Source organism: Daphnia pulex, chromosome 2, assembly GCF_021134715.1.
Source record: "Daphnia pulex isolate KAP4 chromosome 2, ASM2113471v1".
NCBI lineage: Eukaryota > Metazoa > Arthropoda > Branchiopoda > Diplostraca > Daphniidae > Daphnia > Daphnia pulex.
This window is the reverse complement of record NC_060018.1, coordinates 339,697-361,616: the sequence shown is the minus strand read 5'-3', so window position 1 is coordinate 361,616 and position 21,920 is coordinate 339,697. Positions and strand designations below refer to the sequence as shown.

Genomic DNA, 21,920 nt, shown 5'->3' with positions numbered 1-21,920 from the left:
ACAGTCTAGCGGCGTCGCAATATAAAGGGAAAACTTTGGCAAACTTGGAGGCCGCCGCCGTGTTTTCCCTACCAATAAAATATGGGCGACGAGAGAAAATTGACAACGCGCCTCCGTCTGAGCTCGGCGGATTATTGGGCCATACATCTGTATTATTTCCGAAATGTGGACTAACAGACTTGTTTCTAAAGGACGACGACACTGCTGTGGTCGCACCCAGGGCTCTTTGCTTTTACTGCATAAAATAGGGTAGTTTAAACGGGAAAGACATAAAAGATAATAGAAAAAGGGAAAACAAAAAAATGAGCCAAATGATTCAAAGTAAATGCAATCTCTAGATATTTGGTTTCAGGGAGGGAAATGGAAAACGAACAACATTACACTATATGATAAGGAAAAATTGAAGCAACTGGAAAGCACACGCACAAATGAATAATAAAGATATTTCGTGGACACTTTTGCATGATGGCATCTGTCGTCACAATTTCCCTGCATCTCTGAATTGAACTTACTTTGCAGCCAAAAGCGATGGATGATGGACACGTCGGTAAATGGGGAGTCTCACGAATAGTTTTGACGCGCACGGGCTTGAAGAACAGCTTTAACCTGAAACGAGGAAAAATTTTCGAGTTTCATTTGACGTCATTAGAAAAAGAAAAAAAGGATCAAATGACGAGAATACGATCCCGTGTTTTGGCTATCGAATAAACAGCTGATGGGAATCAATTTTGATAGCCAAAAAGAGAGAAGTGGGAAAATTGAGGAAAAGTGCGCAGTAGTGATGGGGAATCGAGACGGGAAAAAAAGATAACCTACCCGATCGCGATCCTGCTGAACCAGTTCAATGGGCAGCTTGTTGGCTTTGTTGCGTAACGCCTTGTCAGCGCCATACTTGAGCAAGATATTGACCAGCTCCAATTGCTGCATGTCCGTGACCTCGGATAAAGTAGCGGCGCTGTGCAATGGTCGGTTGTCGTTGTACATGGGAGCATTAGCTGAACCCGGACATTTCGATAGGAGCAACTCCAGCAGGAAAGGGTCGCGTTTCTCAACAGCAATGTGCACTGGAGTTTTTCCGCTCGTAATGTCCTTAAAACCAAAAAAAACAACAACATTACAGTTGACCTCTATTTAAAAAAAAACATCTTTCTTCAAGTCAAATACCGATAGGCCAGCATCCGCCCCATGTTCAAGTAGCAACTGAATGTTTTTGGTGAAACCTTCGCCGATTGGATCGTTGGGATGGTACAACATGACCGTCTCGTGGAGGGCAGAACGTCCTGTTTATGAAATAACGATATGCAACGCCCATGAATATTTAAATCTTATCACGAGCCACTTATTTAATTAAAAAAATGGCACTTACCTGTATGGTTCCGGGCATTGAGATCGAACGCTAATTTGTTGTCGGGAGTCCGGACACGTACTAAATAGCGGAGAACTTCATAAAATTCATCGCCCCACATGGCCAGGTAATGAATGACCGTATTGCCCTTCTCGTAAGTTTGATTTAAAGGGATGCGCAGGGCACTCATCGTTTCGGCCAGGTAACCGGCCACCAAAGGACGGCGCTCGCTGGCCGCCAAATACAGGGCCGTCTAAAAATAACCGTCAAGGCAATTCAAAAAATCAAAAAATCGACATTGAATCTAAATTTAGAGATTTATTATACCTCTCGTCTGTTATTCATTGCACAAAACACTTTCGCCGGCTGCGGATGACTTTTGAGACGTTCCAGCAGGGCGTAGAGATCTTCGATTTTGTAAGCCGGATTAGCACAGGCCACCATTAACGGACTGAATTGTTAAGAATTAAAACATGAATTATCTAATGCACCTTTTAATTGTTTTTGGGAAAATCTCTAATGAAACACTTACGTGTCGCCATCTTGATCCGCCACCGACAGGGCTTCCATTGTCGACTTGACAACTTGGCGCATGGATTGTTCCTTAATTTGTGGATTCAAACTGGTGGCCATCTCCTCGTGCGCCGATGGAAACCTTTTTTCCGGTGCCGCCTGCGGTGGTGCTGGAGGTGGCGATAGGGCTGCAGATGGTTGCTTGGTAACGGCGATTGCTGCAGGGCTTGCTGGCTGTTGTTGCTGTGGTTGTTGTTGTTGTTTGGAAGCGACGACGGCAGGACTGACAGGTTGTTGTTGTTGCTGCTGTTTAAGAGCGATGACTACAGAGCTGGAAGGTTGTTGCTTGGGGGCAATGACTTTTGGTTGCCAAGACGATGTGGAAGGGATGGATTTATCCAGCGGAATGAGCGGAGGTGGTTGGGACGGCACCAACGTCATCCGCACCATTTGCTTCTCGACGGATCGTGGCAGCGGACTGCTGGGTCCCGGGCTGCTGTTGGCGGAAGAGAGCGGAGGCGACATGACAAATGGCGAATTCGGCGACGACGACGAATAGTGCGGCGAGGCGCCCAATGATCCTTCGACGAAACTTCTCGTCTGCCAGGGACTGGCCGGCGAACCCACCGAACTGGCGTATTGCGGTGTCTGACATCCCAATGACGACGGCGGTCCTGTCTTGTCGCTCAACGGACTGGCCGGCTGGGAAAAAGGTTGGCCGTACAATTCTTCGAAATCCATTGGTCCCAATCCTTTCACGGCGTCACTGATGGGGAACAATTGGCACACCAGATGGATCACGTCCTGGACATCCACACGCTGATCCTGTTTTTTTAAAAATTCCGGCGTTAATTGAAATAAATGACAAAGTTATTTGACAAGAAGTTATAAAATGAAATTCACCTCGAATAAAGATGGTAAAGGGTCGCGAGTGAAATTATTATCAGCATGCCCTCGATAAGATTGTTGTTGTGCATTGGCCTGTTGCGGCGGAAGTGGCTGATAAGCTGACGGATTGGAATACGACATCTGAACCGGAGGATGTGAATAATTCTGCTGGTGGAGACTGTACGGATGGGCCGATTGGTGGGAAAAGTGCATTCCGCGATGTCCGTGGGAAGATGTCGATCCACTGGCGTACGGATGATGACCGGAATCGGCTCGGCGCAACGGATACGGGGCGTTGCTCAAACCGGCGTTTCTCGTCTGTCGCTCGTGACCGAGTGGTCCGCGGCATAAAATCTGTGGCGGCCCATCATCCGGCATGGTGGCGAATCTAGCCGGACGCAAGACAGAAGATGCACCAGGTGACGACGACGAAGTTCGTGTCAATTGCTCCGATTTGCCTAGAAAAACGCGGAAGAAATTGCGGATGGCCGAGTCGCTTCCAAATGAATCCTGGAACATGTTGAGTCCGGCCGGACTCTTTCTCTTGACCTCAATCAAATACATGAAGAGGAAGGATTGCAGTCGCTTGAGCGCCATGGTGCGATATTCTTCGGTAAACTGTCGCAGATTGGGCGAGTCCAATCGGAGAAAACGGACCAGCCGGTAATAAGATTGCCGGAGCATTTCTCTCTCCTGGGCGCTGAGACTTTTGAGGGCGTCGGACGGTCCAGGAGGGAAAAGCGGAGTCAACGGCGGCGGAGGACCGAGAACCGATTTACGGGTGGCCTGGGTCAAGTCCAGCGCTGTGTTGTCGTCGTCAGAGTATTCGCTCTTGTTGCCATCCTCCAGTTTGTTGTTGTCCTTGTTGTCGATTTTCTTGCGCAAATCCAACGCCATGATCAACTGGTCGACCAACTCTTCGATGAAATCCAACAGATGGTGGGATATGATATCCAACGGCTCAAACAAGTCGTCGTCTCCCGAGTTTAAATCTTCGCTCGACGACGATTCGTCAGTCGGCGATGTCGATCCGCTGAGGCCGATCCCTTGGTCTTCGCTCAAATCTTCGTCGAAACGTTGAGACTCCAATTTCTCAATCACAAAATCCAATTCTTCTCGACGCACTTTGTTAATGTTGTTGGCTGCAGTCTGCACACTATTATCGGGTTGTTGTTCAAACTGGCACTTGGAACTCTTCACGGTTTCCATGGCTACTAAATGCCAACCAGCAGCAGCAGCACTGGCTCGAAAGAGCTCGTGAAATCATCAAATGGCGCGTTCACTTGATGGTAATTTAGATCTTCCCGATAGCCGAGGATCCTGAACTATATCGAAACAAAATTGGTTGGTGATTGGTTAAAGAGTAGACGATAAAGATAAGCAATAATCAGCTGCTAAGTGGAACCAACGGTATCAATTACACAAAGTATAGTCTGAAAGCGACTGGAATATCATCCTGGCCAGCCTAGTGGACACCCATTCCCACTATCATCAACGGATAGTGTACAAGAAGATGAGATTCCAACGACGCGGAGATAGAGATTTAGTTTGAAAATAAAACTCACAGCAGTGTTGTCTGCTGCATCGCTAGAATTCGCCAGGATTTGTTTAATTTTAGAAAAGCCTATTCTTGCTTAGTTAATGCAGAGAGTCGAAACCATCTCAAGGATAGCCGATAGCTGCATTAGAAGAGAAAGGACAGTGTCTCAGCTGAATACAACTTCCTTTCATGGGTTGCCGAAATGCAGCAGCAGGAAAACGTCGTGACCAGGTTTTATATAAAAACCGGAACGTATCGTGTGAAAGCAAACTTGCTCATTCCGAAAAAACACATATAAAACAATATAACAGCGTTGGAAATAACTGGTGAGCAATCAACTTTAAATGTGAATTGTTTTTTTTTTCGATTATTAACAGATCAAACACATTTGTTTTCGGGGGTTTTTTGAGAAAAGAAAATATTTAATGAGGACGACTATTACACACGCAACTTGAACCTAAAAGAAAAGTTAGTCTAACGGCTTAGTAACCTTTGGGTATATTATTAGTTGATGTTGAAATCTGAAAGAATGTTGTGTTCGACTAAGAACCGGGTTTTTCCGTAAAATAGCCGAGGGAAAAAGGCTTTCGAAAAACCAGTTTGCAAGAACTCAGTAGTTGATCAAAATTAGTTTTTTGGTTGTTTTTGTTTTATCAGAGTAAACTTGTAGTAGGTAAGGAAAGCCCATGAAAACCAAAGAAAACGGATCTTGCGGGTTCAGCGCTCGAAAGATAACTCTGAGCTACGACATCGTATTGCATCACGCGCTTACTACACAAGTGTGTGTGTGTCTACACATTTTGTTGTTAATCTTCCGTTTCCTTGCACGTAAACTCGACGACTATTTTTCCTTGTAACGAATGTGACCGCAGTCCAATAAAACTATATTTATTTGTATAGTAAATCACAATACAAGAGCCATCTTCAAAGTATCGTAATTGATTGCTGGTGATGATACGACATTTGATATATGATAGGACGATTATTGCTAGTTGCTTAGTAACCAAGATTCCAAACTATCTTCTAGCGTGTCCTATCTCTAAGTGGGTGGTGAAAGATCCTTCAATAGATACCACTTACCATGGCATTGCTAAAATAAACTTGAATACGACTAATAAGCTTAAGATTGACGTCGAAAAATGCAGCCCAGAGCCTGCATGGTTTGAACGCATATGCTAATCAACAAGGCGTGGTCCCGATGTCCCAACATTTATTTAGGAGAGGTTATGCGCAGATTAACTGGTTCTCGAAAACCATCCTTAAGGTCACAGGGTTTGGGTTTTTTCTTCAGGTGTGCTTTCAAGTTTGGTGAAATGTCTAACCCGCCAGATAAAATCTCTCTTTTGCATCTAGCAACGACATGGCATTAAAATGATTTCTGGGAAAACTACACGCGTTTGGCTACATGGCGACATGTAAAAACCAGATTTTTCTTGTCTACAACAACTATCGATTCACATTTGCGTATCATCGTGGACCATTTCATGTTTAAAAAATCCCCCCGTTGGCCTGAAGTGAAATAGCTTTGAAAATAAGACATTCTACCCAGACATATCATTCTTTCTCTTTGGGTGCATTTCATTTTCGGCCATATAAGTGTCGATCCGTCTTCTTCCAGCGCGGCGTTTTCCAATTGGCCAGTCTCGGTTGGATAACCGTAGGGGTTACGTCACGCGGACCCGTAAAACTATCGATGCGTAACAACACAGTCTGAGTGCCGGGACGTTTCAACGTGTAGGCAAATAACTGTTGGCTCTCACGAAACCTCTCCTTAAATTTCCCTATTAGGAATTGTGTGCGCATATTCCAACAGGTGAACTCCCCGTCCTGGGCCCCTCAAGGCTCGTGCGCAACGCGGGACTTTCCCTCTGAAATAGTAGCTTCCACTTACACCTACACACAATGCCAAAGTGTGTCATATACTATTGCCTTCGTTTTATCTCTACCCGCACGAATTGTATACGCAGTTGGTTATCTGTTGATTTACAGACGCCAGACGAACGAACCAGTTCGGTTGCCATACAACCAGGCGGAGTTGTACACAATTTTAGATTCCAAGCAGACACACACACGAATGATAGTGAACGAAAATAATCGAGGACTTACTTTTCACGTGATCGCCAAACAGACTGCCAGAAAATTTCCACAACCACCTGTTTTGCCTAATTAAAGAAAACAGGATTTTCTTTTAGTTGAATCCAACAGGGAAGAGATGAAACAAAGTAAAAACTTGTAGAAACAAACTCCTGACCTAGCAGACACAGTCAAATAAACAAGTCCACAAGCTCAGAACTACACGAAGCAACTCACAATGCCGACGGACCGTCACGTACAGATAACACATACGTCGTATCCTTTCCCTTCATATGGCTGGCGGGGATTCTAGCTCGGCACATTTCGGGCTGTGGTGACACGCAACGCTACCTATCGGACCTATCGAGAACAAGTGAATGAACTTTGTATTCGTAAACACGCACGGGGAAATTTGGGAAACTGTTGCACTATTGCATGTTGTACCGATAACACACACACAAGGAAATCATTTAATAATAAAAAAACAAACATTTTTGATTAAATTTCAAGGTAAACAGAAGAGGCGCATACATTTTTCTTTATGTGGAAGGATATGGGTAAATATCCTCGAGCGTCCTTGGAGCCAGCGGCCTATCTGATGGAATTTAATAGCTTGACTGCCTCGTGTTTGGCCTATGATATCAATGTAAAACCATTTTTATCAAACAATAAAATGTAGAAAAGGTTAATGCGTTATATGTCACCTCCAAATCTTCTGACGAGGCGATAGCATAATCTCGAGCTCTGGTCAAATAAGCGATAGCTTTTTCTTTATTGTTGAGCCGCAAATATGTTTTCCCCAGCATCAATAAATTCGTACTGAAACGAAACCATTCAAAATGCACAATTATTTAGAAAAATGAAAAATTAAACCAAGCCGTACCTGTAAAAATTCGGCTCAACTTCTTCCGCTCTTAGGAAATACTGCAGTGCCTCTTCGTAAGAAGATACGGGCGGTGTAGCAAACAAGGTTGAGGCAATTTGCCTCTGAAGCCACGGCAATTCAGCAACAGAAAAGCACCTAAAGTTGCACGAAAATGTGTTACGTTACATACAAAAGAAAAGTTGTTATCTTGTCATACCAGTAGCCTAGCAAATGAAATGAAGTTGCATCCTTTGGGTTGAGTTCACACGCTCTTTCTATGTGTTTCTTGACGACAAACGATTGAGAAATGCGCTCCTTTAAGCCCTCGTAGGACGCCTTTTTATCTAACAAAATAAACATCCACTTGTGAGCAGCAAAGTTTTCCGGATCAATGAGCAGCGCCCCTTCAACATAACCGTATGCTTCAAAATCTAATTCTTTTTGTTCAATTGGACTGGACGATAATTTCGCTACTTCATACGTCGCTCGTGCCAGTCGCCAAAGAATTTCGGCATTATCTTCGGCCTAAAAAAAGTTTTTCCAACATTAAAACAGAGACTGACAAATCAGTTTATTCTTATTACCTTGTAGGGCAACAGAAGACTTCTCAATTTGGTGTAGGAATGCTCATTGTACAAGACATCAGCTTCAGAAATAAGATTGGTCTTATTTTCTCTTTCTTCATCAACTTTTACACTAGCAGAGACTGCAGGTAACAAACCCAGCATCCATCCTGCAGATTAACAAGTTATTGATTGTTTTTGTTACATGAATTCAAAAATTAGGCAACTTACCAATGTTTCTTGAAACTAGAGCTGGTTTCTTAGGAACAACATTCAGGAATCTTTTCCTGTACACAACAAATGCATGGTAAACTATTCCATATATTTTTCTCCCAGAGAACGATAACACCATGACGAACGCTTTCCACAACAGAAAGAAAATAAATGACGAAAAACGAATTAGGCAGTTGAGAATAGATAGGTAATCTAATTCCATGGCGACCAAAATTGGAACTAACGAACTTCAATAGTTGAAAAATGAATAATCATTTACTTTACTTGTAATATTACTTAACAATTTAGACCTCTTTATAAAAAAACTTTTTGATTGGCCATTTTTGGATATTTTAATAAGGTAAGTGAGAAATAGCCTTTCACAATTTATCATGTGGTTCAAGGCGGGAAGTCGACAGTGCAGTCTCGACGTGAAAAGAAAAGAACTGAAGCAGACGAAAACTGAACTGGGTCGTCGTCGACTATTTTTCTTCAGTATCGGGTCGGGTATAAAATTCGTTGGCGCTGTTTAAAGTGTCCCAATATTTTTTGGCATAGAAATTTCGATCACCACCCCTTAATTTTGGCCTATAATTTAGTAACGTGCATAGTTGGGTTAGTTATTTACCATTCGTGACGAACTTGTGACGAACACATCGGTGGTGTGTCTCGATCATTGTGTCGCCGGTGAGAAGTTGTTTTGTCAATCGTTTTTCACCGTCACATCATAATGTCTGCTGTTAACAAGGTACAATTTTTTTGTCTTCTCAATCAGTTAATTCAATATTAATACATGTGTTTCTCAAGACTCCTACTGGTGGATCAACTCCTGCTGCTACCAGGGTAAAGACATTTTGGTTTTTAATTAATTAGTTCAACATAATAATATGTGTTACATTAGACTCCAGCTGCTGGTGGATCAGCTCCTGCCGCTGCTGCTTCTAATGTTCAGACTATTGACATTCGAGTCCCCAAGTAAGAATATCAGACATTACCATCTAGATTTTTGCCTTCTTAAACCGAGTTTATAATGTTGTCACAGGAACATAAACAAAAAGCTTGCCATCATGAGATTCAATGGCTCAATGGGTATTGACTTTGTACAATGGAAAGATCCAAAAATGGAAAGGGAAAACAACCAAGTCACATTCAAAGGGTTCAATGAAGATATGCCAAAGTTTGGTGCTGGGAGTGAATATGGCAGAGAGGCTCGTGAGGAAGCTAGACGGAAGAAGTATGGCATAATAAGCAAAAAGTATAATCCTGAAAACCAGCCTTGGATTTTACAACATGGGGGAAAAAGTGGGAAAAAGTTCAGAGGTATACTAAAGTTGGAAACCAAGCTAAGATAGCAATAAGAAAGTTTAGTAATGTGCAATTATATTTATTTTATTAAACAGGAGTAAGAGATGGTGGCATTAATGAAAATGCATCGTACTACGTTTTTACGCAAGCACCAGATGGTGTGTTTGATGCCTTTCCTGTGCAAGAACAATACAGTTTTCAAGCAGTTCAAAATTACAAACCACTGAGTATTGAAGAAGCAGAGGAAGGGTACAACATGAGGAACAAAACATACAACATGTTCAATGTCATGATGAGAAAGAGACTAAGGAAAGACGATGAAGACGCCGAAGAAGAGGGCGAGGAAGAAGGTGAAGGCAAAGGAAAGAAAGGCAAGAAAAAGAAGGGAGCTAAAGGTAGGCAACAAGCAAAAGTTCCACCATAAATAATGTCACAAAATTATAACAACTTTTGCATTCAGATTCTCGTTTTGGTGATGAATTGGACGATATGATGGCATCTTCCGATGACGATTCTAGCGACGGCAATGATGATAACGACGACGATGATGGAGAAAGTAAGAAAAAGAAGAAGAAAGGCAAGAAACCTGTTAAGCCGAAGAAGAAGCGAAAGAATGCGTCCGATGATGAAGCTATCGAAGATAGCGATGATGGTGATGGTGAAGGCAGAGAGTTGGATTACATTTCCTCTTCCGACGATGACGAAAGGTATGTCATTAATCTTGATGCATTTGTCGATTTTCTAACACACCCGCGTTGTTCTTTAATCTAGTGATTTCGAGAAAGAAGAAGCAAAGGACGGACTAAAGGGTGTTGCCGAAGAGGATGCTCTCCGCAAGTTGCTTAACTCGGACGAAGAAGATGAAGACGAAGAAAAGGAGGAAGAAGAAGACAAAGACAAAGAAGAGGAAGATGCTGAAGGTGCCGAAGACCAGCAAGGTGATAAGGCTTCCAAAGACGAAAAAGGCGACAAAAAGAAGAAGAAAGAAAAAAAGAAGAACAAGGATAAAAAGCCCCGCAACGAGGATTATGGTAATATCCATTTAAAAACATCGTGTGTTTGAGTCAAATAATAACGAAACATTTATCAGGATCGTCAAGCGACAGCGGTGCCGAGAGCTCAGCATCCGAACTGGAGAAAGCTAAACCGAGCCCAAAAATGAAACCGTAAGTGCAGTAATTTGGTTTCCTGACAGTTAACTGACAAACTATTTCTAGGGGGAGTGCCAACAGTTCTAGATCAGCTACTCCGACGAAACCTGAAACATCGCCGCCTAAAACAACGCTATCAGATAGCAAGCGAAAGGGAACACCTGCAGTGTCCGATGCTCTTACTGGCCAAGCAACAAAGAAACCTCGATTGGACATGGCATCCGCTGCTTCAGCTGCCTCTGCCGCTTCAGCTGCATCATCATCTAGGTATTTATAAATAATGAACTAAAATTAATCCTGAAACGTTATGTATATTTTTTCTTTTACAGTGCCAATGAAGGAGTCAATGAAGAGTCTGTTAGACGTTATTTATCCCGCAAGCCAATGACAACGACCGAATTGCTTCAGAAGTTCAAAAGCAAGAAAACTGGTTTGTCGTCGGACCAGCTTGTCCATCACATTGCACAAATTTTGAAGAAGATCAACCCCGTGAAGCAGACAATTAAAGGGAAGATGTATTTGTCGATTAAGGCTTAGCGACAATAACGATGATTGGTGTGTTCTGTTTGTGCTGCAATCACTATTGCTACTTTACTGAAATTATCTCAGGCCTTCCCTTTACGGTTTATAAAAACGGACTAGAACGGTTGTTAAAATGCGTGATTTTCGGAACGATTAAACAAATTTGCAGTTGTAAGTTTTGGTATTATTTCAACAAGTTATCTGTTATTGGAAACACTTCACATTTTTAGATGAAAAACAGCCATTGAACTGACAAGTTAACATTTCTTGGTGGTGAGCAAGGTGCTGGATATTCGTTCAGAATACTATAGAGAGAAAACTTGAAGTCGCTTTGACATGTCTGCTTCGTCGTCTGTGCAAGCCCTTTTCGCGTTTTCAATCAAGAATTCAATATCTTTCTGATAATCGGCGGAATATTCGGCGACACTTTCGACGGAGAATTTCTGGACTCGGAAAATAAACATTAAAAGTGTATCAAAAACTACAAACATAAAGTAACCTACATTAGCAGCTTCTTTCATATAATTTGCAGCAGCTTTCCAGGATGGAGCAAATCCAAATGATACAGTCTTATTCATGACCATTGTCTCAATACTAAGAATTGGATACTTTAGTTTCAGCACAAATTTTATCATAACATGCAAACCTTCTTTGAATATCATATGTGACAGAAATCAAGAGTTCATCAACTTGTGGACATAGATATATAAAGTGAGGTCCATCATTGGTATTGACAAATTTAGTTAGCCTAATTAACACAAAGTTGAAATTCTGCAGTTAAAGAAGTATGCATGAATCAAACACTCACCAATTAATTTTCTCCTCATCGTAGGCTTCATCTTCTGTCCAGTGCTGAAAGTAACATTTAAAGTCGATAAGCAGGAATGTGGCTTGGGATGCTGGGAAATAGCAAGAGAATGGCACCAAGCTTTCTGAGTCTGACCAAATGGATTCAATATTAGTTAACATACCTTAGTATCGGTAAGTGATTATATTATTATTCATTCTTTAGCTCACTATCTTACAATGTATTTGAAAAGATCGTTCGAGTCTTTCTATAAGTACGTCGTTATTCAATTCATTGTGAAAAATGGCAATGGGTTTATTTTTCCACATATGATTTTCCTTGATAAGAAGCATTTCTGACAAAAATGACGAGAACTAAAAAAGAAAGATTCAAAATTTCAAATCTTGAATGTCAAGACTCAAGAGCTCGGTCTGTATAGCTGTCTCACTCGCGCTCTGTTATTAATCTAAAAATTCCAGCAGATGTCTCTAGTGAACGGTTGTCGTCTGCACTTGTTCAGTTGTTTGTTTTTTATCAAAGTCGTCTACTCTATACTTTCTCTTCCCAGAATCTATTTGACAGAATTGGAATTTCCAAAGGAATTGTGCAATTAGCAGAATTTCAAGGGAATTTCCGATTAATGTAGAAATGGAATCTTTAGCTGATTCTACGTGTAATCTTGCAATTAAAGAAGTACAAGCAAGTTTAGACGACGAAGATGCCGATATAATTTTGAAAACAAACGATGGGACGTTGAAAGCTCACAAATTCGTTCTCAGGGGTTGCCCATATTTTGCAGCAATCGTCGATGGAAACTGGAGAGAAAGTCAAGCCTCGATCATCACCTTGGATATGTATGATACATATAGCACTACTAACAATTTACTAGATTACAAATTACTTTAAATTTCAGATTCTCGTACAAGTCAGTAAGATTTGTCGTTGAGCATATCTACAAACCAAAGGAATCAATTGACAGTACCCAAAATTTAGGAGAACTTGTTGCATTAGTAGATATGCTTGATCTACAGTCTCTTTTAAAACTGGTTTGTTCAACCATTATTCTTAAAATTTGCCACAATTTTCACAAGGTATTTTTATTTTCACAAATTTCATATTCAAAGCAAAAAGCATTTCAAATTTGATTTTTTTTTACTTCAGCCATGCAAGGATTGTATAGACGGTGTAATGAGTAGTTTTCAGTTGTCATCCACATACCATCTATCAGATGTTCAAACCAAATGTTTGGAATGGATTACCAAGCATTTCATTAAAACCTGGAATTCAAGACCATTTTCCAACCTTCCTGAACAACTTCAGCAGAATTGTCTGCAATCTCTCAAAATATCTATGGTATATGATATTTACATATTCTGCAAAATATCATTGTATTAATTATGCGTCATCATTATAGAATGTTGAAAACATTATCGACTTAACTCTGCAATCTCAGCAACTCCAGGAAATGCTTCCTTTGGTTAAGTGGGCGGAACCCGTCAATGTTCTTGTAAAAGATCTCTCAAATTCTTGTTCAGCATTCACCCAGCAACATTTTTCTGGCATTCTTCATTCTGCAAAGTAAACTGTATTTAAATCTATTTGTTTAATATAAGGTTTGAACAGTTTTCTTTCATTTTCCAGATTTAAATCGCTGGGCCAAGAGGATACGTGGAGCTTGAGTCGCGTTGAAACTATCATCCTTGAAGCAGCCGCCAATTTACCTGTTGAGCAAGCTTGTTTGTCTTACTTGGCACTCGAAAAAATTATGGACGATCTGCTCAAGGCTGACGAAATTCGACAACCCCCGGATTCAGCTTATGTTGAATTCATCAAGACACTTCAGAAAGCAGTTGAAAATCGTCTGATACAGCGCGTTGGTATGGCAACAAAATGTTCTGCGTGGGATGCCATCCCCAAACCCAAACAAATTAGCATAATGCAGATGGGATTTTTTGACCCCATTGATCCAAAATATTCATCCGATAAGCAAAACCCAAGACGTAATGTAGGAAGAAATCATTGCTCGAACACTGCCACCCCCATAAATGTCGCAGCGCCGAATACTCGTGCTCCCAGGGTGGCTTTACCAATTGATCCTTTTCGACGTACTGCTTTGCGATCTACCGTACACGGCGAAAGAAATGCAAGCACTTCACAGGCTGTCGGCATAACACCAGGAGCTTTGTCTTCATCGGGAACAAGTGTTCAGCAATCAAACCGAAGAGTGCCAGCTGTGTCAGTCAGCAGATCTCAGTCGGCTCGGACTCCTAATGTGGGAACTTCTCGAACCACTACTAGTCGATCAACTAGCAATCAAGTCGCTTCAAGCCAGAGATCGGTAAATTCAACAGTACCACGGACCCCAATAATTCGATAATTAATATATCGTGCATTTACCAAAATCAGCGGTGTAAGTACTGTTGCGCCAATTTAAGAATTTCGTGTACTTTCATGTGCTCAAATTATTCTTTTTCACGTCTTTTCTACACAGTCATTAATACTTTTTCATTCGTATTAATGTTTTGTTAGCAAATCCGTTTAGTTCAGTTATTCGCTTCGTATCACTAGTCACGTACTGCGGTAATAAGTTATCTATTTCACACGCCAAAGATTTACGGGAAAGAAGGGTTCTTAGTAGATGAAATGTTGAAATTTATCGACAATCAAAGTAAAGACAATAAATTTAGCCTCTTATAATTTTCATTTTATTTCGTACATTTCCATAACTTTGAATATTCGTACTTATAACGTGTGCCGATAAATGAAAGGAAACAAATACATTCAACGGCTGACCATACGAGAAAACCATAAATTCGCAAAAGGCACTGAAGGTATTTGGACTTGTTGAATGCCAAGTTTGCTTGCCAAGTTTGGCATAAACAAGTAACATGAAGTGAAAAATACGTATTGCATAATAGTGTTACGTCCCTATATGGTAGACTTCCTATATGTGTCGTATGTGATCCCGAATAAAGCACAAGTATTGAAAGTGAGGAAAAGGAAATGTGCAATCTGCTACTAACTTATTGGTACTCTTTTAAAAAACTTTCTTGAAAGGAACGGAATTTATCCAACATAATTTGCAGTTTTTCTGGCTGCGGAAGGATGGTCGTCCTATAAGTCGCACATTGAGAAACTCAAATATTATCGTTTTCGTAAATGAGAACAAGAAACGTTTACTGTACCTGAAGTGGTAAGTTCCAGGCCTCTGGCCAAATCCCGATCCGGGAACGCAGCACATTCCGGTTTGCTCGAGAAGTTGGAAAGCGAAGAATACATCAGGTGCTTGGCCTAGTGATTTGGCTTTGGCAACTGCTTTCTCGGGGATCTTGACCTGGTTACACAAATGTATGCGATGGGTTACGCATCGCCAACGGGAGATGAAACAATTAAAATGCGGACGCACGTACCTCCGGGAAAGCATACATGGCACCCTGAACAGTATTACACTTGATGCCAGGAATAGAGTTGAAGGCTTTAGCGATCATGCTTGCACGCTCAGATAGAGATTTAAGGACGGCTGCCTTTTCTTTGGAAAAGAGTTCATAGGACGGTTCACCAGGTTGGGGAGGATTAACCACGCAATCCATTACAGCCTGAAACCAGACGAAATCCCCATTAAAATCACATTTCCGCAATGGGCTATAATCTATTCATACCTGTCCGAGAACTGTAAATGCCATCCCAGGTAATTTTCAAATGGGAGAAATAATTAGTTTCCAGTTTTAAAGGTCAGGAGTGAGTTCACATGATTACCGGTAGGACAAAGTTTAGCAGAAATGCTTTTTAGGTAAAGCGCCTTAACTTCTGGATCCATATTGACAATCTCAGCATATCCCCCTCGCAATCCGCATTCTCCCATGTAACCTGATTGCGAATAACCAATGAACCACTATACACAGTAAACAATGGTTTAATCAAATCATACCCTTGGAGCAGGATAAGAAAGAAGCCAGTTCCAACTTGTCGTAAGGATCGCCCAATTCTTTTGTCACTTTCTTGAACGAATGGAATTCTCTGTTGTCTGCGTAAACATTGTCTTGATAAACCTGGAAAAAGAATTGGCATTGGTGTACTTTTTACGGTTTCCTTTATGATCACAATGACTCACCTCATCGGCGAAAATAAACAGTTTTTCCCGGTGGGCAAACTTGATGACTTCGACGATGTTATCTCGTGTTAGCACTTGGCCTAAAAATGAATTGAAAAAAGAGAAAGACTTGATGAATGCATCCCTAAGGAAATGGGTTGCGGTAATCACTGGGCGTACCAGTTGGGTTTCCAGGGTTGATTACAACAATTCCACGAACGTTGCATCGTTTGCGTGCTTCTTTAACCGCTCTCTCGAGTTCGGCTACATCCAGACCCCAGTCGTTATCTTCGTCCAAGTAGTAACCGGCTTGCTCCATGTTGTACTCGACGATCGAAGCCGAATAAAGAGGATACTGCGGAATCGGGATCATGATTCCAGTACGTGGACCGCTAATCGTGGACAACATTTTCAGCGTAGACTAGAAAACGATTACGTAGTAGGTGATCAATAGCAAATGTCAATTGGATTTATCGGGAAACGTAAAAAATAAGTTGGTAATGCTTACTCGGATGCCCTCAGAAGCCCCAGCACAGAGAATAATGTTGCTCGGATCAGCTGGAAACCCGTCACGACGTTCAATGTACTTGGCAACATGATTGCGAACGAGTTCTAAACCGGCCGAGTCGCTGTAACATCCTGGAATAAAATTGCGATTAGTTTTTGTTTTCGAGTTGCCGAGATCAAGTTTCTTGTTAATGCATGGCTAGACAAGGCTAGGCTATTCAGAGCCCCCCACTACAGGAAGTGCTGGGCAACCAGCAGAACTGGATCCCAATGAGCGCAGTCATCCGACAAGTAACAAATTAAAGCAACTGCTAACACAAAGTGACGCACCCGCACTTCCCCTGCTGGATTCGAGAATGGCTCGAGCTCGTGACTTGACATCTTCGGGGAATTCTTTGCTGCTCAGCAAGTCTGGGTAGGCAACAAGCGAAATCACTTGGCGAATGAAGGTAATTGGCTTTTGTCCCATCGCCTGCGCGTCGCCAATGTTGGCCTTAATGACTTCAGTGAACGGCTTCTTGACTCCCTGCAAAAATTTAATTTTACAAATTTAGTTGTTAGATGGGGCTGTAAACGCGGGTAAAGTGCATTGAGATTGTTTTCAAAATTGATCGACTACTTCTTATCGAACGGTCTGTTTTACCGATAACGTACAAATAATTAAACGAGAGAAATTACCATAGCCAGCTCCTTTTCAATTTCTCCAGCTCGAATAACGAGGGGTCTAGATTTAAAAAAAAGTTGATTAAAAAATTGAGTTGAACATATGTTTCAAAATACAAAATTACCCTCTGACAGCATATTCCATAGCCTTGACATTAGGGTTAATGTTATCGACATTCAAAACGAGATCTACGTGACTTGGGGCTGCAACAGTCGCCATGGTTCGAGCAACGTTGACTTGTTGATGTCCAATAAAATCACCTGTCAAAACCAGAAAATAAATGATAAAAATGTCATTCCAATGCAGAAAGGAGATGCTGAATGATTTACCTCTACGTTGACAGCTGTGTGTATGGAACTGACCGACTGAATGTTGTTGCTTCACAGTATTGGGGGTAAACAACAGTGTGGTGGTTCGAACGGTTGTTGACTGGTGGTCGAGATAAGACAAAGTGGAACGCTGCCGCAAGGGGAGGCATGGCCCAGTCTCTTTCTTAAGGTGTAGGGCCGGCGTTACGATACTGCGCGATGAGACTACAGTTACAGGAATGGTGGTTGAAGTCGGTACTGCCCGATGCTGGAGTCTCAACTTGCGGAAGGTGGATAGAACCACGCCCCTCTGTCGGCCAAGCCAGCCCGTCTGCATGATCGTGATTGGCCCTTGCAGTGAATCCGCCCTAAACACGTGTTTATATTCTTGCTCCTAACTCACTTTTTGATGAGCCCAAGTCGATGAGATCGATGAATATGTCGTTATTCTTCAAATGCAGAAAAACCTAATTTAAAGTGATAAAAAAGAACCAGCTATAAAATTGTACAGATCAGCTGATGGTGGGTCGTCTCGATGAAAAACGTTTCAATATCATTGTGAAAAACAAATATTGAAAAAACAAAACACGTCTACGCTGCGCTGTTGGCATGATTTAATGACCAGACAACAACAATTTTTCATTCCACTCAGCAGACGACACTATTTCTTCGCCATTTTCAATTTTGAAAACCACGAGTTTGAATAATTCAGCAAGATTTTGTAAACAAAGTTAATACGTGTGTTGTCCTACGGTTGCCGAATCCTAGCATATGCCTGCCTAATGAGATCACGCTTCGAACCCAAGTTGCTATAGCTGCACCTAACACCAGACAAGGTAATCAACAAGTAGCCAAATATAGATACACAGCACTAAAAGATACCAACAAGCGTTAAGTAACTAACGTCACAGCCAAAAGTAAACAAATCTCCTGGGTGCAAGTTAAAGCCTGTCCCCTCTCAAATGGAAAGAGTAAACGAACTAAAGGTTCTTACCGGTCGATATCTGTGAAAGTGTGAAGTCGCAGAAAGAAAAGTGGCTTAGCTCGGGACGACTGGTGAAACCTACGTCTTTTCGACGAGCCAACGATTTTGCGGCGTCTCGTACCGTTCACACTGCACAACTGCTCACAGGGAAATCGAACGAGGGCCACACGCTTATAAACTTGCAAACCGTAGGGCATATAATAACGTGACTTGAGCAGGAGCATGGTGGGTAAAGGCAAGACGACGCAGGATACTTTCCGTCAAGCAGACGACGTTAGCAGACAACCTTACTTTGCTGCAGATAATCAAATTTGTTGTTTTATTTTTCTAAGATAAAAATGGCCCAAGTCGACAACTTCTTTTTATAATCGTAAAAATTTAAATTTTACTTAATATAATTTAAATCAAACGTTTGTCGCATATTAGAATCGGGAGTGTTTTCAGTTTTAGTTGCTAGGCCTATTTAGAACGGCTATTAAGGTATTGGGAGTATTGGCCACACGAAAATACCTGCCGAGTGCCAACAGGCATCCTTGTTAAGAGTAGAGTTTCTTAGAATCAGCAGTTTTTAAAAATAATCCCTCATGGACGTCAGCGATCCCCCCCCCCCCCCTTTTGCGTCGCCACTTCACAACCCTTTCTAGGTGGATACAAAACTTGGAAAAGCTTGGGAATGTCTATAACAAGAATAACAACATCAATTTGAAATCGGAGAAAACAAGTCTCGTATTTGTATTGCATTAAGTGGCAGTATAGTTTCTACACCAATCACACAATAGTAGAGCAGCGATTGAAAATCTCCTTAAAATCCTGAAGCATAAGTAGTCACAATGGCGTAGATCTTAAATTAAATTATTTTATTAAATTATCTTTAGATTTTTCTAAAATGATAAATTACCATGTACAAATTGGCCATCATGCCACCGAAAAAAGCTAAAGCTCTTGCGGGTTGTGGGATGACAAAGACCGCATAGACCAAAGTGTGCATGAACCTGGCAGCAGTGAATAAACGGAATAAAAATTTGGCACAACCCAAAGACGGGCCAGTTCCAACGTAGACGAATGCAATGGTGAGGAATGGCAGGATATTCTCCAAGTCATTCAAGTGAGCTCTGTTGAAAGAAATTTTTAAAGCACAAATTAGTCAAACAAAAGCCAGTTATTGAAATTAATGGATAGATTTATCTTTACCGTCGTACTCGTTCGACGTCATCATCAGTTTTGATTTTACCCCCCTTGTTCATCTTGGCGTCCTCTGGGTTAGCAAATGCCTGAAATATTTTAAGAAAACTGTTAGCTAATATGTCAGTAAAGTACTAATTAAAAAAAGACTTACCATCTTACGGAGTCTCTGACGGGCAGTAAGGAGGGCCATCAATAGTGTCTTTGCTCCCAGCAAAGCAGCATAGAAGCTGAAAGAGGCAAAGACGGGATTGTCCGAAGTGTACAGCGACATTTTCAAGGACGATTGCTGGAAGTAGACTTTTCTGCAATTTAAACAAACACATATTGGTTAATAATAAATTATTAATTTGAAAAATAGGCTTACTACAACAAATTTCCAACACTTTTTAAGAGCACGTAACTACCCACCTGTTGCTTATTACTCAGCACTTTTCTGTCTGAAGATGTCCTACGGGCCACGGCGTTATAGACTTTACGCTTTGAGACATTGCCGTGTTTGGAGGTCCTTCGATAGATAGCCCGCGGGTTGAGACCGCTAGAAATTATCTTAAGATTTTTCTAAAATGATAAATTACCGTAAGTCCGTAACCCACATACTATTTAGATAAATACTGCTCTTATATCTTTAAAGCCTATCTTATCGCAAGTTTCCTTTACTTCTAAAACGTGAATTCACGTGCGCTCCACACCAAATATTCAAGTAAGCATTAATACAATACATTTTAAAAATTAGTATGTATTATTTGTTTTCTAATGCACAAAAAATTTGTAATGCGCTTCGAAATCTATTTTAATATCTATACTTGAGTAAATCCAATGAAATTGCTAGACAAGTCTGCTATATTCAGTTAGATTACACAGATGGCTGTGCATCAATACGACTTTGCAGAGAGCATCGTGTTAAAAAGAAGAAGCATAACTGGTTAGAATGGCGTAAATCAGGTACAAGTTGACAAGTTGCCCAACAATATAACTCAAAGCTCTGGCTGGCTGTGGGGTAACAACAACCGCATATACGAAAGTATGGGAGAATCTAGCAGCCGTGAATGTTCGGAATAAAAATTTGGCAGTGCCTAAAGTCGGGCCTGTCCCAATGTAGAGCAGCGCAAGGCTTAGAAATGGAAGGATATTCTCCAAATCATTTAAATGGGCTCTTTAAATTGAAAACAAAAAGATCCTTAAAACATTTGACATGAGGAGTAAATGGAAAATCTTTACCGTCGTACTCGTTCGACATCTTCGTCAATTTTTACTTTACCCCTGTTCATCTTATTGCAATCCTCTGGGTTTTGAAATGCCTTGCAGGATTAAGCGAATTGATGTTAGTAATATTTAAATCTACAGAGAAAGGTTGGATGGTGGCTTACATGCTTACGGAATCTTGTCCAACCAGTAAGGAAAGCCACGAACAGAGTCTTAATTATCAGCAAAGCAGCGTAGAAGCTGAAAGTTGCGAAGACAGGATTGTGTGATGTGTACAGGGACATTTTCCGGGAAGACGTTGAAGGGGTCCTAATGTTTCAAAGTATATTTTATTGAAAACGTTATAATATGTAATGCCTAGTTAATAGAGAATATTGAAATCAAATTTGCATGCACCATACCAGAGCACACTGTTACACCAATACCCACTTGTTGCTTACTCGGAACTATCGTATCTAACGATGACCGTAGGTTCGTGAAAACGATCCCGGCTTTCCTAGACATTGCCCTTCTTTGAAGGTCACTTGATAGAGAAGTTGAGGGGCCATTAAAATTTCTACATTTTTTCCCGAAGAGGATCGACTATCATATATCCCGTGTGTTGTTGTTTTTTTTCAGATTTAAAGTTTTCAACAACAGCTGACTCGAGTCAACATTTCACTCGTGGTCGTTCAGTCCTCGACTACTAGAGGGCATATTTGTTGCGAATTGATCTGTGCCACCCCTTTTATAGTTGATTGATAAAGAATAGATAAATGAGATAAATAAAACAAGGAAACGGGAGAAGAGCAAGTCAGAGTGTTGACCAAGAAGGTTTAGTTTTTTAACAAAGTGAATAAAATGTCTGATTATTATTTGTTTTGATTATGTTGGTGTGACTTGATCGATGTATCGTTGTGATTCAGATTGAGTGGCCTAGATGTCGTTGCCGACCCCGGTCACGGCAGCAGTCGAGTGGAGAGACCGTCGTGTCTAGTAGCAGTGCGAGTATATTCCAGTGAAAAGTCTTGTCGAACGCGACGTATTTCGGCTGCTGGTCAACAAATCAGGTAAGAAAAAATCGATTCGTGTTGCTGTTTTGGTTATCTTGTCGTGAGGATGAGGTGGAAGGATCGGTTGCCAATGGTGACACGTTTCGATTCTTTTGTGTTGTGTGTGTGTACACATTTGGCGAGGATCGGGAAATGTGCCTTGTGGGCGTTAAGGCCCGCCT

At 41.3% G+C, this 21,920-nt stretch overlaps 7 protein-coding genes across 14 annotated transcripts; 2 read left to right on the top strand and 5 right to left on the bottom strand.

The window, feature by feature from the left end:
- Positions 1 to 134: 134 nt before the first annotated feature.
- Positions 135 to 6,978, bottom strand: LOC124188739. Of its 2 annotated transcripts, none has more exons than XM_046581558.1 (10): positions 6,891 to 6,978; positions 6,597 to 6,719; positions 6,393 to 6,448; positions 2,762 to 4,071; positions 1,878 to 2,683; positions 1,673 to 1,796; positions 1,367 to 1,598; positions 1,165 to 1,280; positions 817 to 1,089; positions 135 to 606 (listed from the first exon to the last, which is right to left on the bottom strand). In XM_046581558.1, exons 4-10 carry the CDS (start codon positions 3,953 to 3,955, stop codon positions 562 to 564), a joined length of 2,790 nt encoding a protein of 929 aa, XP_046437514.1. In that variant the 5' UTR covers positions 3,956 to 4,071; positions 6,393 to 6,448; positions 6,597 to 6,719; positions 6,891 to 6,978; the 3' UTR covers positions 135 to 561. The 2 variants fall into 2 exon arrangements, with proteins under 2 accessions (XP_046437514.1, XP_046437513.1); XM_046581557.1 differs by having other exon boundaries at positions 6,538 to 6,719; positions 6,891 to 6,961.
- On the bottom strand, positions 6,728 to 8,426 carry LOC124188755 (regulator of microtubule dynamics protein 1-like). 2 transcript variants are annotated; one of them, XM_046581585.1, is made up of 7 exons: positions 8,312 to 8,426; positions 8,019 to 8,248; positions 7,809 to 7,957; positions 7,442 to 7,749; positions 7,243 to 7,380; positions 7,064 to 7,178; positions 6,728 to 6,992 (listed from the first exon to the last, which is right to left on the bottom strand). In XM_046581585.1, exons 1-7 carry the CDS (start codon positions 8,392 to 8,394, stop codon positions 6,951 to 6,953), a joined length of 1,065 nt encoding a protein of 354 aa, XP_046437541.1. In that variant the 5' UTR covers positions 8,395 to 8,426; the 3' UTR covers positions 6,728 to 6,950. The 2 variants fall into 2 exon arrangements, with proteins under 2 accessions (XP_046437541.1, XP_046437542.1); XM_046581586.1 differs by having other exon boundaries at positions 8,019 to 8,257; positions 8,311 to 8,350.
- LOC124188744 (general transcription factor IIF subunit 1-like) lies at positions 8,422 to 11,153 on the top strand. The gene is made up of 10 exons (XM_046581567.1): positions 8,422 to 8,748; positions 8,808 to 8,843; positions 8,902 to 8,975; positions 9,043 to 9,320; positions 9,401 to 9,700; positions 9,766 to 10,012; positions 10,077 to 10,336; positions 10,396 to 10,471; positions 10,523 to 10,723; positions 10,786 to 11,153. Exons 1-10 carry the CDS (start codon positions 8,731 to 8,733, stop codon positions 10,991 to 10,993), a joined length of 1,698 nt encoding a protein of 565 aa, XP_046437523.1. The 5' UTR covers positions 8,422 to 8,730; the 3' UTR covers positions 10,994 to 11,153.
- Positions 11,141 to 12,216, bottom strand: LOC124188758. The gene is made up of 5 exons (XM_046581590.1): positions 12,004 to 12,216; positions 11,787 to 11,916; positions 11,625 to 11,726; positions 11,482 to 11,572; positions 11,141 to 11,421 (listed from the first exon to the last, which is right to left on the bottom strand). The coding sequence occupies exons 1-5, from the start codon at positions 12,116 to 12,118 to the stop codon at positions 11,284 to 11,286; spliced, it is 576 nt and encodes a 191-aa protein (XP_046437546.1). The 5' UTR covers positions 12,119 to 12,216; the 3' UTR covers positions 11,141 to 11,283.
- A 51-nt stretch (positions 12,217 to 12,267) lies between these two features.
- Positions 12,268 to 14,795, top strand: LOC124188749. The gene is made up of 5 exons (XM_046581579.1): positions 12,268 to 12,619; positions 12,679 to 12,856; positions 12,927 to 13,118; positions 13,180 to 13,343; positions 13,407 to 14,795. Exons 1-5 carry the CDS (start codon positions 12,414 to 12,416, stop codon positions 14,140 to 14,142), a joined length of 1,476 nt encoding a protein of 491 aa, XP_046437535.1. The 5' UTR covers positions 12,268 to 12,413; the 3' UTR covers positions 14,143 to 14,795.
- On the bottom strand, positions 14,448 to 18,517 carry LOC124188743 (alanine aminotransferase 1-like). Of its 2 annotated transcripts, none has more exons than XM_046581565.1 (14): positions 18,329 to 18,517; positions 17,356 to 17,801; positions 17,151 to 17,286; positions 17,041 to 17,086; positions 16,693 to 16,888; positions 16,364 to 16,494; positions 16,036 to 16,276; positions 15,877 to 15,956; positions 15,694 to 15,814; positions 15,522 to 15,632; positions 15,425 to 15,435; positions 15,176 to 15,361; positions 14,951 to 15,099; positions 14,448 to 14,879 (listed from the first exon to the last, which is right to left on the bottom strand). In XM_046581565.1, exons 2-14 carry the CDS (start codon positions 17,669 to 17,671, stop codon positions 14,789 to 14,791), a joined length of 1,815 nt encoding a protein of 604 aa, XP_046437521.1. In that variant the 5' UTR covers positions 17,672 to 17,801; positions 18,329 to 18,517; the 3' UTR covers positions 14,448 to 14,788. The 2 variants fall into 2 exon arrangements, with proteins under 2 accessions (XP_046437521.1, XP_046437522.1); XM_046581566.1 differs by lacking the exon at positions 18,329 to 18,517 and adding an exon at positions 18,073 to 18,097.
- A 503-nt stretch (positions 18,518 to 19,020) lies between these two features.
- On the bottom strand, positions 19,021 to 21,365 carry LOC124188760 (microsomal glutathione S-transferase 1-like). Of its 5 annotated transcripts, none has more exons than XM_046581596.1 (5): positions 21,109 to 21,322; positions 20,872 to 21,016; positions 20,723 to 20,802; positions 19,218 to 19,431; positions 19,021 to 19,160 (listed from the first exon to the last, which is right to left on the bottom strand). In XM_046581596.1, the coding sequence occupies exons 2-5, from the start codon at positions 20,989 to 20,991 to the stop codon at positions 19,122 to 19,124; spliced, it is 453 nt and encodes a 150-aa protein (XP_046437552.1). In that variant the 5' UTR covers positions 20,992 to 21,016; positions 21,109 to 21,322; the 3' UTR covers positions 19,021 to 19,121. The 5 variants fall into 5 exon arrangements, with proteins under 5 accessions (XP_046437552.1, XP_046437548.1, XP_046437549.1 ...); XM_046581592.1 differs by adding an exon at positions 19,511 to 19,590 and having other exon boundaries at positions 19,656 to 21,016; positions 21,109 to 21,150; XM_046581593.1 differs by lacking the exons at positions 20,723 to 20,802; positions 20,872 to 21,016; positions 21,109 to 21,322 and adding exons at positions 19,511 to 19,590; positions 19,656 to 19,806; positions 19,913 to 20,071.
- Positions 21,366 to 21,920: the final 555 nt, after the last annotated feature.

Coding starts and splice junctions, on each gene's coding strand:
- LOC124188739 (XM_046581558.1), bottom strand. CDS start 3,955: ATGGAAACCGTGAAGAGTTCCAAGTGCCAGTTTGAACAACAACCCGAT. Junction 1,797..1,877: donor GCGGATCAAGATGGCGACAC/GTAAGTGTTTCA, acceptor TTAACAATTCAG/TCCGTTAATGGTGGCCTGTG. Junction 1,599..1,672: donor CAATGAATAACAGACGAGAG/GTATAATAAATC, acceptor GGTTATTTTTAG/ACGGCCCTGTATTTGGCGGC.
- LOC124188755 (XM_046581585.1), bottom strand. CDS start 8,394: ATGATAAATTGTGAAAGGCTATTTCTCACTTACCTTATTAAAATATCC. Junction 7,750..7,808: donor GTCTTCTGTTGCCCTACAAG/GTAATAAGAATA, acceptor AACTTTTTTTAG/GCCGAAGATAATGCCGAAAT. Junction 7,179..7,242: donor GTTGAGCCGAATTTTTACAG/GTACGGCTTGGT, acceptor GTTTCGTTTCAG/TACGAATTTATTGATGCTGG.
- LOC124188744 (XM_046581567.1), top strand. Junction 10,013..10,076: donor TCTTCCGACGATGACGAAAG/GTATGTCATTAA, acceptor TCTTTAATCTAG/TGATTTCGAGAAAGAAGAAG. Junction 10,724..10,785: donor TCAGCTGCATCATCATCTAG/GTATTTATAAAT, acceptor TTTCTTTTACAG/TGCCAATGAAGGAGTCAATG.
- LOC124188758 (XM_046581590.1), bottom strand. CDS start 12,118: ATGCTTCTTATCAAGGAAAATCATATGTGGAAAAATAAACCCATTGCC. Junction 11,727..11,786: donor GATGAGGAGAAAATTAATTG/GTGAGTGTTTGA, acceptor TGTGTTAATTAG/GCTAACTAAATTTGTCAATA. Junction 11,422..11,481: donor ATATGAAAGAAGCTGCTAAT/GTAGGTTACTTT, acceptor TTCCGAGTCCAG/AAATTCTCCGTCGAAAGTGT.
- LOC124188749 (XM_046581579.1), top strand. CDS start 12,414: ATGGAATCTTTAGCTGATTCTACGTGTAATCTTGCAATTAAAGAAGTA. Junction 12,620..12,678: donor TCGATCATCACCTTGGATAT/GTATGATACATA, acceptor TTTAAATTTCAG/ATTCTCGTACAAGTCAGTAA. Junction 12,857..12,926: donor TTTGCCACAATTTTCACAAG/GTATTTTTATTT, acceptor TTTTTACTTCAG/CCATGCAAGGATTGTATAGA.
- LOC124188743 (XM_046581565.1), bottom strand. CDS start 17,671: ATGCAGACGGGCTGGCTTGGCCGACAGAGGGGCGTGGTTCTATCCACC. Junction 15,633..15,693: donor TTTCTTATCCTGCTCCAAGG/GTATGATTTGAT, acceptor ATTCGCAATCAG/GTTACATGGGAGAATGCGGA. Junction 14,880..14,950: donor CCTGGAACTTACCACTTCAG/GTACAGTAAACG, acceptor TGCGACTTATAG/GACGACCATCCTTCCGCAGC.
- LOC124188760 (XM_046581595.1), bottom strand. CDS start 20,991: ATGTCCCTGTACACATCACACAATCCTGTCTTCGCAACTTTCAGCTTC. Junction 20,803..20,871: donor GGACAAGATTCCGTAAGCAT/GTAAGCCACCAT, acceptor TAATCCTGCAAG/GCATTTCAAAACCCAGAGGA. Junction 20,658..20,722: donor GATGTCGAACGAGTACGACG/GTAAAGATTTTC, acceptor TTCAATTTAAAG/AGCCCATTTAAATGATTTGG.